Source organism: Pogona vitticeps, chromosome 2 (assembly GCF_051106095.1).
Source record: "Pogona vitticeps strain Pit_001003342236 chromosome 2, PviZW2.1, whole genome shotgun sequence".
In the NCBI taxonomy this organism is placed as follows: domain Eukaryota; kingdom Metazoa; phylum Chordata; class Lepidosauria; order Squamata; family Agamidae; genus Pogona; species Pogona vitticeps.
Window position 1 is genome coordinate 256,465,687 of NC_135784.1, and position 10,888 is coordinate 256,476,574.

The 10,888-nt window shown below is 37.3% G+C and overlaps 1 protein-coding gene across 6 annotated transcripts in view; it reads left to right on the top strand.

Annotated features, from left to right (window-relative positions):
- TRIM36 (tripartite motif containing 36) overlaps window positions 1-2,805 on the top strand; it is a 73,260-nt gene extending 70,455 nt beyond the window's left edge. For all 6 annotated transcript variants that reach the window (XM_020780029.3, XM_020780031.3, XM_020780030.3 and 3 more), the window contains one exon: window positions 769-2,805. In XM_020780029.3, the coding sequence (XP_020635688.2) occupies window positions 769-1,135 (367 nt within the window). In that variant the 3' untranslated portion in view covers window positions 1,136-2,805. The remainder of the gene's footprint in view (window positions 1-768) is intronic.
- Window positions 2,806-10,888: the final 8,083 nt, after the last annotated feature.

A 10,888-nucleotide genomic window follows, 5' to 3' on the forward strand; every position in this document is an offset into this window, starting at 1 on the left:
AGATGCTTCTGAAACCTCAAGAATTTTCACCCAGTACTTATTGTTTCAGCTGTTACATTTATTTAGATTTTTACTATCTAATCACGATATCTTGATTTATTTCCCCCTATGGAAGGTACAGCGAAAGAAGTATTTCAAGCATTTAATTCATGCTTGAAATTTCCACCCACCCCCCTTTTCTATTACAAGGAGGAAGGAATGCTCTTCAGGTGCACTGTAGTTTCCTGATCCAAAACCACCAGATGGCATAATGCACTTTTATGCAATCTTGAGCAACCCTATTTTGCCCAATCTAGCCTGCTCCAGTTTGCACCCTTAGTTCCAGTTAATTCCACACACAGTTCCCATTAAATTAAGACAAATTTTCTATGTTATATTGAATATTGCAGACTGCACAGAGATTTTATTGGCTGAAATCATCTTACACAGTTCCATGTACACAATAGTGATGATATAATCAGCAGTGGGAGACTGCCACTTTTAAAAGCCTTCCTTTGGTGATTTTGGGGTGCATGTGACTTGGTCACATTCACCAAATTGCCTTTAATCAGTGTTGATTTGTGCTATACAATAGGACTAAGCCACTTTCTCCTTTTTCTTCTCTGTCACACTGGGATTGCATACTAGAGGATCTGGTTTTATACAGTTTTAACAATCAAATATTTGCTGATCAAGTCTTAAAGTGCTATAATGTAAACAGTAAACTCAGTGTCACGGATAAGGAGACACTGCCTTTAATTTTTTTAAAACTTCATGTTTTTCTTCTAGGTATGAGCAAGATAGTGGTCATGACAGTGGAAGTGAAGACATCTTCATCGAGTCCTTGCAGCCTTTCACACTAGTAACCTTGGGTATGAAGAAATTTTTTATTCCTAAGGCATCTCCTGTTTCAGCTACTCTAAAAGATTCTGGGAATAGAATTCTTCCCATGCCATCATGCATTGGTATCTGCCTTGATTGTGATAAAGGCAAAGTAGGATTCTATGATGCAGACCGAATGAAGTGTCTTTATGAGCGTCAGGTGGACTGCTCTGGTAAAATGTATCCAGCTTTTGCATTGATGGGGAGTTCAGGAATTCATCTGGAAGAAACAATTGCGGCAAAATATTTGCAATACCAAGATGACGACGTGTAATGCCCAAGGATCCATCTTTTGCATTATGTCTTAATTACACCGTATCTCCTAAGTGCTTTTGCTGCACCCCTGCTTTTCAGTCTTTCTGTTCTCCTTCTGTTTTTTAGCTGCACAGAAAAATATCAGTTTCTACCAAATGTAATGCTCAGAAGATATTACTGAAGTCACCCTTGACTGCTTTTTGCCATGTTGTGACCCTGGATAATTGGATTAGCAGCCTTGCTGCCTATCTGGAAATCTACATAATTTTAAATACTTACACAGTTGGCATTCACATTCCATTTTTTAAAATGGAAACAGGCTCCACGTAATAATGCATTTCTTGTGGTTATACATTAGATACACTCACTTCAGAAGGAGCTTATTTTGTCTATATTAAGTGGTCAAGTGTCTTAATAACTATGTTTGTGTGGGAACAAAGTACATTGTGAATCCACACAGCAATAGAAAACTGGTAACATTTGGGTGATGAATGTTGAGTCACAATGTTAGTGTCTAAAATTTATTGTGGCTTGTACAACTTTTTAAAATTGGTATAGCTGTATCAATGATTAATAGCAAAGTTCTTATGCACGTTTTCAGTATTGTAGGTTATCTCCTATATACTGTATTTAAATATATTTAAATAAGTGCAATTTCTCTTGAAGCATCAGACTTGGGTCTTTAAAATGCTTATGAAATGGTCTTCTGGAAGGGATAAAAATGCAGTCATACGTAGTAGATTTTTTAAAAACAGAAACATTTTTGCTGGTACATTTTATACCTTCATAAATAAGAGTTTAGTGTGTTTAGAATAAACACACTGATAACATTCAAGACACTTTTGCTGTTAACCAGAAAGTAGGCTTTACAAAATGTTCTAAAGATCCATATAGTCTGCTTAGAAGGTGATAAATGTTGTTCTGAAACGGTCTATGAAGCACTGCCATTCTGATCATAATTTTGTTTTCGTGGAAATAAATGTGTGGTATATTTTGCTGAATATTGTTTCAAAAAATACCTAGCACCAGTTTCCTAGGATCTGACCACCTCTGATCATTCTGGATCATAGACTATAGCCCAAAACATTAGTTTTTGTTTATTTATGAGATTCTAACTAAGCCATAACTTATTTATTGAACAGTCAACTGATATTCTACTTTACAAATTCTTAATTGTAATTTAATCAGTCAGTGGGTTTGAACAGTACTGCTTCTTTTATGCACAATACTTTTTGAATTAAAAAAGTGATTATTTCTAAGAATTAGTGGAATGCTCCAAAAATAATGTTTGCGTTTAAGGGACCAGGAAAAGGTGTATCCATCTGCCAATACAAAGGTTCTTGCTTTCCACCAGAATGGAAAAATTATAAACAGTCTAGAAGGGGTTGTGTTGATTTTTTAAAAGGAAAATCCCCTTTTCTATCTTAGAGCACTTTACAGGCAGACTAACCTAAAACTTGTTTGGCTCATTCACAATATAGCTGTTGTAACCAACAGATCTGTTAGTGACTGCTGTGTGAGCTGCAGAGTTCTATACAAGTACACATCATGTAGACAATTTTCAGAAGATATCTGAAGCTTTAATATAAACCATAAGGCCTTGTTTGAAAATATTGTGAAGTGGAAATGTAACTTCTGCAATATTTTTTCCTAATAAAATACAACAAATAAAACGGCCTGTTCTTACTATATTCTCTGCTTCATTATTACTAAGAAAAGGAACTATAGACTTTTTCCCTGCCTGACAAAAATGGAATTACCAATAAGCATGGGTAAATCAAAACTTGATTTAGAAGCATTCACAACACTGTCTTTTACTAAACCTGCTCCATGGAGGTAAGACACTACAGTACTACATTTTATCAGTCCTGAAGATACATGTCACATCTCTAGAGTTCATTTGAGCTCGTTCCATTCAGTTGTGATTTTGACTGCAAAACTAAATCTGATTTTGTCGCTAGGTATGCTGCCAAGCTGCACTAAAGCTGAGAAGCAGAAGTGATCTTTGATGAATTTGATTGTCCAAAGTCTCATAATTTTGGGGGGAACAAGAAATTCAAACAGAATTGTTTCTTGTATCATTCTAAAAATAGTTTAAAATTCCTTATTAGTTTAAAGAAAAAGACTCCACTGACATCTGTTCCACTGTAAAATGGGTTGCACTGTTGGAAGGATCTTTTTAATATTTAGTCTAAATTCTCTTTGTAAGTTGAAATTATTGGTTTGTGTCTGGGATAAACATGGCCATCTGCCATCAACCTCTCCTCGTAGAGCATGGTATCCAGGCTCCTCACTGTGCTGCTCCCTTTTGGGCGTGTTCTTTTTTTAAAGGCACATTGCTTTGGTGATCTGACAGAGACAATATTGAGCACTGCTGTTTATATTTTCCCCAAGGATGTGCTATTTTCTCATCCCATGAAATTATTTTGAATTTTATTTTTGTCTAAGGTATTAGTTCCCTTTTTTCAGTTTAATATCATTTGTACATTTTATGAGTACTCCCTTTATTCTGTTATACATGTAATTGTAAACACATTCTAATGCCAGGGTGGAATGCCATGTTACTTCTCTCCAGCTTAAAGAAAACAGTTGAAAATTTAGATACAGTGCATTACTCAACTACAAATCCATCTAACAGTAGGATAGTCTAGACTCTAGCCCACATTTTCCCAGCTTCTTAAGAAAAATATTGGATCTTGTCAAAATTAGACAAGTTTGTAAATAGGTGAAACTACTGATAAGAAGAGCTTTACTGGGAATGTGGAGAAAAATTGCACAACAAATTTATTATAAAATGCCTGTATGGGTGTCACTGACAGAGGCCTTTACTCAACCCAAGATCTACTAAAAAAGGATGGTGAACTAAAATCTAAAGAAGAGCTAGAGTCACAGAACATATATATTGATTGGTGGCCTAGAGCACAGTTAGAATCTAGATATACAAAAGATAAAATAGAAGGCTTCTACTCAGAGCAAACGATTTTTGATAAACTTTTATTAGGTTCAAAAGAACAAATTGTTAAGAAAATGTATAATTCTATGTTGGAAATTAAGATGCAAGATGAAATGGTTAAGGAATGTATGATTAAGTGGGCACAAAATATAGGGCATAATATTGATATTGATCAATGGCTGAAAATATGACAAAATAACATAAAGCTTACAAGATCGGTGAACTTTAAAGAGAATATATAAAATATGTTTTATAGGTGGCACATGACCCCAGAAAAATTGTCAAAGATGTACACAGATGTATCAAATAAGTGTTGGAAATGTGAAACACAAGTGGGAAGCTATTATCATATGTGGTGGTCATGTGGAATAGCGAAACAATATTGGAAAAGAGTGCATGCTATGTTGGAACAAATATTGCTCTGTAAGGTGCCATTAACCCCAGAATTGTTTTTATTGAGTGTGATACCTGAAAATATAGATAAGTCAAAGGATTATGTAGTTACAGTTGTGTTCAAAATTATTCAACCCCCAATGCTGTAAAGGGGTTTAGGGACTATAGTGTACATTTGGAATTGTATTCAGAATGAAATCCTACAAGGACGTTTTAAAGAACCAAATGCAACTAAAATAACATCAATTGTTTATGTAATACAGTAGTAAATGTTTCTTTTGTGGTTTCTTCATTGCCACAATTATTCAACCCCTTAAAGACTACCACTCTGAAGAAGAGAGGTTCATTCAGGTGTTTTCGATCAGGTATTGAAAACACCTGTGGATGTCACCGAGCACCAATCAAGCATAATAAGCACCAATTAGGCAGCTTTAAAATGACTGTGATACTCAGCTCCTTCTAGACATTTACTGGTGTGGTTACAAACATGGTGAAGTCAAGAGAATGGTCCAGGAAGACAAGAGAAGAGGTGATTTGTCTTCACAGGAAGGGCAATGGCTATAAGAAGATTGCAAAGAAGTTAAACATACCAAGAGACACCATAGGAAGCATCATTCACAAATTCAAGGCAAAGGGCACTGTTGAAATGCTACCTGGTCGTGGAAGAAAGAAGATGCTGACTTCGACTGCTGTGCGCTACCTGAAGCGTAGAGTGGTGAAAAGTCCCCGTGTGACTGCTGAGGAACTGAAAAAAGATTTGTCAGATGTGGGTATAGAAGTTTCAGCTCAGACAATAAGGCGCACACTGCGTAATGAAGGTCTCCATGCCAGAACCCCCAGGCGCACCCCCTTGCTGTCTCCCAAGAATAAGAAGAGTCGACTGCAGTATGCCAAAAGTCATGTGGGCAAACCACAAAAGTTGTGGGATAGTGTTCTGTGGACTGATGAAACAAAATTAGAACTGTTTGGGCCCATGGATCAACGCTATGTTTGGAGGAGGAAGAACAAGGCATATGACGAAAAGAACACCTTGCCTACTGTGAAGCATGGCGGAGGGTCAATAATGCTTTGGGGCTGTTTTGCTTCTGCAGGTACAGGGAAGCTTCAGCGTGTACAAGGTACCATGAATTCTCTTCAGTACCAGGAGATATTGGATGAAAATGTGATGCAGTCCGTCACACACCTGAGGCTTGGGAGACGTTGGACCTTTCAACAGGACAATGATCCCAAGCATACCTCCAAGTCCACTAGAGCATGGTTGCAGAGGAAAGGCTGGAACATTTTGGAGTGGCCATCGCAATCACCAGACTTAAATCCGATTGAGAACCTCTGGTGGGACTTAAAGAAAGCAGTTGCAGTGCGCAAGCCTAAGAATTTGACTGAACTGGAGGCTTTTGCCCATGAAGAATGGACGAAGATACCCGTAGATCGCTGCAAGACACTTGTGTCAAGCTATGCTTCACGTTTAAAAGCTGTTATAACTGTAAAAAGATGTTGTACTAAGTACTAAGATTGAATGTCACTTGGGGGTTGAATAAAAACTAATAATGATGTGAGCACAGAAAAGACATTTGTGGTTATTTCATTATAAACTTAAGGTTATATTTCTCTGACCTACAAGTGCCTCTTTCATGTAAATGTAAGCAAGATGACTGAATGATCAAAATCAATGTCAAAATGGCCAAAACATTCAATTTCAGTGGGGGTTGAATAATTTTGAACACAACTGTATATACATAGTTACGGCAGCCAGAATTCTATATGCTAAAAATTGGAAAAGACCAATGGTACCGAAACAAGAAGATCTTATTGAAAAGATACGGGAAATAGCCGAAATGGACATTTTATCAGAAGTCATGAAGGACTATCCCTTGCAAAAGGCAACAGAAAGATGGGATGTATTTAACAAGTGGACTGAATCAACAGGCAGCTTGTGAATAGCATATATTGAAATGAGAACTCAATCTAGAAGGCAGAAAAGAGTAAATAGAATAACTTAGTATCTTGATATGGCAATAGGTACAGAATGGATGGAAGTATGTTATTGTCTCCCCTCTTCCTCATCAATTCCAATTCCCTTTTCCTTTCTGTCATCCCTTATATTAAAAAAATAAAAAATTATATAAAAAAGAGAGAGATACCTTCAGTTTGGATATTTCAGGAAATGTAGCTTGATTCTGTTTTCTTTCATTATTCTGAAACATGATTTATTGTGCCATTATGTGTGTATATGAAAGTTCCATAAATGTAATTGGCTAACTTCAGGTACAGGAGTGTAGAACAGGATTTAATGTTAGCAGAATAAGCCTTCAGTTTATGTTCTCTCTTCTCCTTTATTGTGTGCCCAAGAAGAATAACAGCTTTCATTGTAGAAATAACCAGAGATCCTTGTGAAGATTAAATTTGGGAGGAATAATTTATTCTATCTATGGTTAGCAAAAACAAATCAAGATGGTATGGTATGATATTGTTAGTTAATTGCAATTAGAAATAAACAAAATCTTGGCATTTTAGGAAATTTGGGGATCCAGAATGAATAGTTTCTATTGGTACTGTGTAATAAACACACATCCCCCAATTTAGCTTCAGAGCCTGATTCAGCTACAGTGGTGCCTCACTTAACGATTGTCCCGCATTATGACAAATCTGCATAACAACGATCTTTTTGCGATCGTAATTGCGATTGCAAAACGATGGTCTAAATGGGGGAATTTCACTTTGCAATGATCTGTTCCCTGTTTCGGGAACCGATTCTTCACAAAATGATGTTTTTCTAACAGCTGGTCTGCGGTTTCAAAATGGCCACTGAGTAATTAAAATGACTCCCCGCTGTGTTTAGGGACGGATTCCTTGCTATACAGGCAGCGAAAATGGCCGCCGTATGGAGGATCTTTGCTGGACCGTGAGTTTTTACCCCATTGGAACACACTGAACGGGTTGGTTGGTTTTTTTATTTCGCTTTACGGTGTTTTCACTTAATGGCGATTTTCCTGGAATGGATTATCGTTGTCAAGCGAGGCACCACTGTATTTGGATTATGTCAGTTTGGACAAGATTAAAGCCAGTTTGATGTCAGTTTGGATAAAATTCAACCCAGATCTAAAATCTCAACTGACTTGTATTGAGAAATAGAAACTGAATTTTAGGACACCTGTATTAAATTAAGAAACAGGATAACAACCTCAGAGGGGATTAACCCTGGATGATTGCAGACAGGAGACTTTATACTACTCACCTTTAAAAATTGCTTTCATATGTTCAAAATTTGCTGTTCTGCTTTTCTGCACAGTGGTAGTATGCATGAGAAAGACATTTTGCTTTTGCATATACTGCCCTTACAGAAACCTATGTTATTACACTTGGAATACTCTGTGTACTTGTGATTGTTCAAATACAATATTGTAGAACTGGGGGGGGGGGATGAAAAATGGCAAGCAATATGATCAGTGGGCTTGAACTGCTATTTATGGCTTCTTTAACTGAGAATGTGACTACATGGTAAAATGTATTTTTTACTGATTGCATAACAAAGGCTGAATCAAATTCCCCTTTTTGCTCCCAAAATGTCTTTTCCCCTCTACCACTGGAGGGCTTCTACTTTTTCAAGTTGGAATGAATTGAACAGACGTTTCCCCATATGGTAGTTCTGATATGTTCTGAAGATGGGGGCATGTCTGTAGATTTTGAGTGACATAGGCAGTTGGGGCATGATGTTCAGCATAGGGGCAGACATGCAAAAGCACACCACTGTCATAATTCACTGTAAGACTACCGCATTTTTGAAAAATATTTCTGTAGGAAGACCAAGCAAGCAAGTATGCATGCATGCATGGACATACAGAGTGGTACTTTGACAAAGCACCTTTCCTTCACCTCTTGTTTTTTAAGGGAAGACAAGAAACTTGAGTGTGCATGCATGCACACACATACAGCACCAGCACTCAGCTCTCTCCACAAAGCCTCTCCTCCTTCAAGCCACTTGCTCTTTTTTTTAACTACTCTCTCCAACCCCCCAATCCAGTGGGCAGTCTTTGTTTGTTTATGACTTCAGGAACTCTTCCACCACCAGCAAGATAAGATATGGAAATGAGTGACTGGCAGGAAGGAAAGCTGTTATAAGACAGTTCCTTTGAATTGTGCTGCTTACAGTCACTTTGAATGGAACTGCAAGTACAGTAGATGGCTTTTTCTCTCTCTACCTCTGTGGCCACCTATATACAGAATACTCCAGTCTGACTTCACAATGAAAGACTGAGTTAATTTGCATTTCCCTTGCTGTGTATTCATATCCTTAGACAAAAGGAAAATATAGACATGCTAGATGTATACATAATCTTGCAGCCAGGAAGAGATTTTTCTCTTTTTTCATAAACCTACATAGGAAGTCTTCCATGGAAGGTAAATGTAGGAGATTTATGTCCAGTAACGGGAATCCTTTCTTTTTTAAATGAAGTGAGACGGGCACACCAATTGGGCCATTTTAAGAGGGGATTTGACAAAATGTAAATTCATGCACAATGAGACTATCACTGATCTTTGTGGTGGTGATGAATTGCCTCCATTGCATATCAGTTGCTGAGAAACATGAGCAGAGAGTGCTGTAGTGCTCAAGCCTTGCTTGTGGGTTCCCCATAGACCTCTGGTTGGGTCAAGCTGAGCTCAATCTTGCTTAAATCAGCAGAACAATAAACAAAATGATGGACTGGATAGGTCATTGGTTTGATCTGGCAGGACTCTTCATGATCTTAAACAGATGAAGTTAGCATTGCCTTATTTGATATTTGTTCATCATCCTTACACAGAAAACCAGGGATTCCACATCTTCTAAACTACCAACTGGACCAATAAAGAATGTGTCTGAAGTATTTTGGAATTGATTTAAACAAGATTGAGCTTAATATGATCCAAAGATTGTTTATAGGCCCTTGGCTCTGCAATAAGGCCATCTTTGTATACTCCGCCAGCTCCCAAACATTGTACCAATCCAGTCCAACTATTTATGAAAGGATTTGTTTGTTTAGCTAGTCTGTTTGGTTGGACACTTCTTAGCCTAGATTTCTTAACTCCTTTTTTCTTCTGTTTGCTCTGCATTTGAAAAATCCATTTGAGTTTTTTGTTTGTCTTGTGGATTCTGATGTTGTATGAAGTTTTCGTTCAGCATTCCACTCTTGACGCACAAAAGCCTTGTTTGCTAATGAGTGTGTCTGGCTAATCTCTGTTTTGATCAATCTTAAATCAAAAGGTAGAAACACTGTGCCTGGGAAGCAATATATAAGCAAAGGATAATGATGAACTTCGGTTGAAAAGTTTAGAAGATTTTAAATAAATGGTAGTGAAAATGCCAGATGTATTTGTACAAAAGATGCTAAATCCTTTCTTAGCATAGTAGATTGCACTAGAGCAGGCAGCTGAATCAATGAGAATTTGGTGAGTCATCTCCTCCATAAGTTCCATTGATTCGAATACTGTATGCTTATTGTGGAAGAGTTGAGTTATCAAATCCCCATTGATTCAATGTGCCTACTCCAGTGCAATTTACTATGCTAAGCAACTGGATTTGGCATTGTATAGTAATAGTTCAACATAGTAAAATCTACAGAAATACAACTGATAATGAGAATAGTTAGTCAAAGAAGTCTTTTATCAATCAGGTGCCTTCCAGATAGGTTGGGCCATGTGTTCACTGGGAGTGATAGGAGTTACTGGCCAACACATCTGGAAGGTGCCAGCCTGAGGAAAACTGCCACAAGACTTGCTCTAAGCCTTCGATTGACACTGAATATGGGTTTTACCCCTGTAGTTTCAAGCTTAGAAATTTTGCTTGATCAATCATACAGAGTTCTAAGTTTATATCTGTGTAGCATTGTCTAGATAGTTGTCATGAATAAAAAGGTAAACTACTGTTTAGTTTTGTACCTTCCAGATGTTTTGGTTTGCAACTCTCCTCAGTCCCAAACAGCATGGTTAATGGGTTTTGTAGTCCAATGAGAGAGTATCAGGTGGGAGAAGCTGAGGTCAGCAAGAACAATGAAGGTAATTCCCCTGATTTTAAAGGAATAAGCTCTGAACACAGGAGTTGCCACTTTGATTCCACCCTCCCATTGCATTTGAATAACAGGAATTAAGTTAGTGACCATGTTCTGATGCAAGAAAGTTTCAGTTCCTTAATTCTACTTGTCAAGCAGTAGGCACAGACAGTTCCTTGAAACACATGCAAAAATACCTGAAGATCAGTGTAATCATTCTGCTCCTGTTTGTTTATTTATCATACATATTTGCTGTTCAAGTTTATACTACAGTTTATCAAAGGTAATTCTGTACACACCACCTTAATTTTCTCTTTTTTTCACATATAGCATATGGTCACTTATCACAGCTGGAATGCTTTTAATTTTAGTGGTACTTGCAAATTAGTGCATCCCTTCT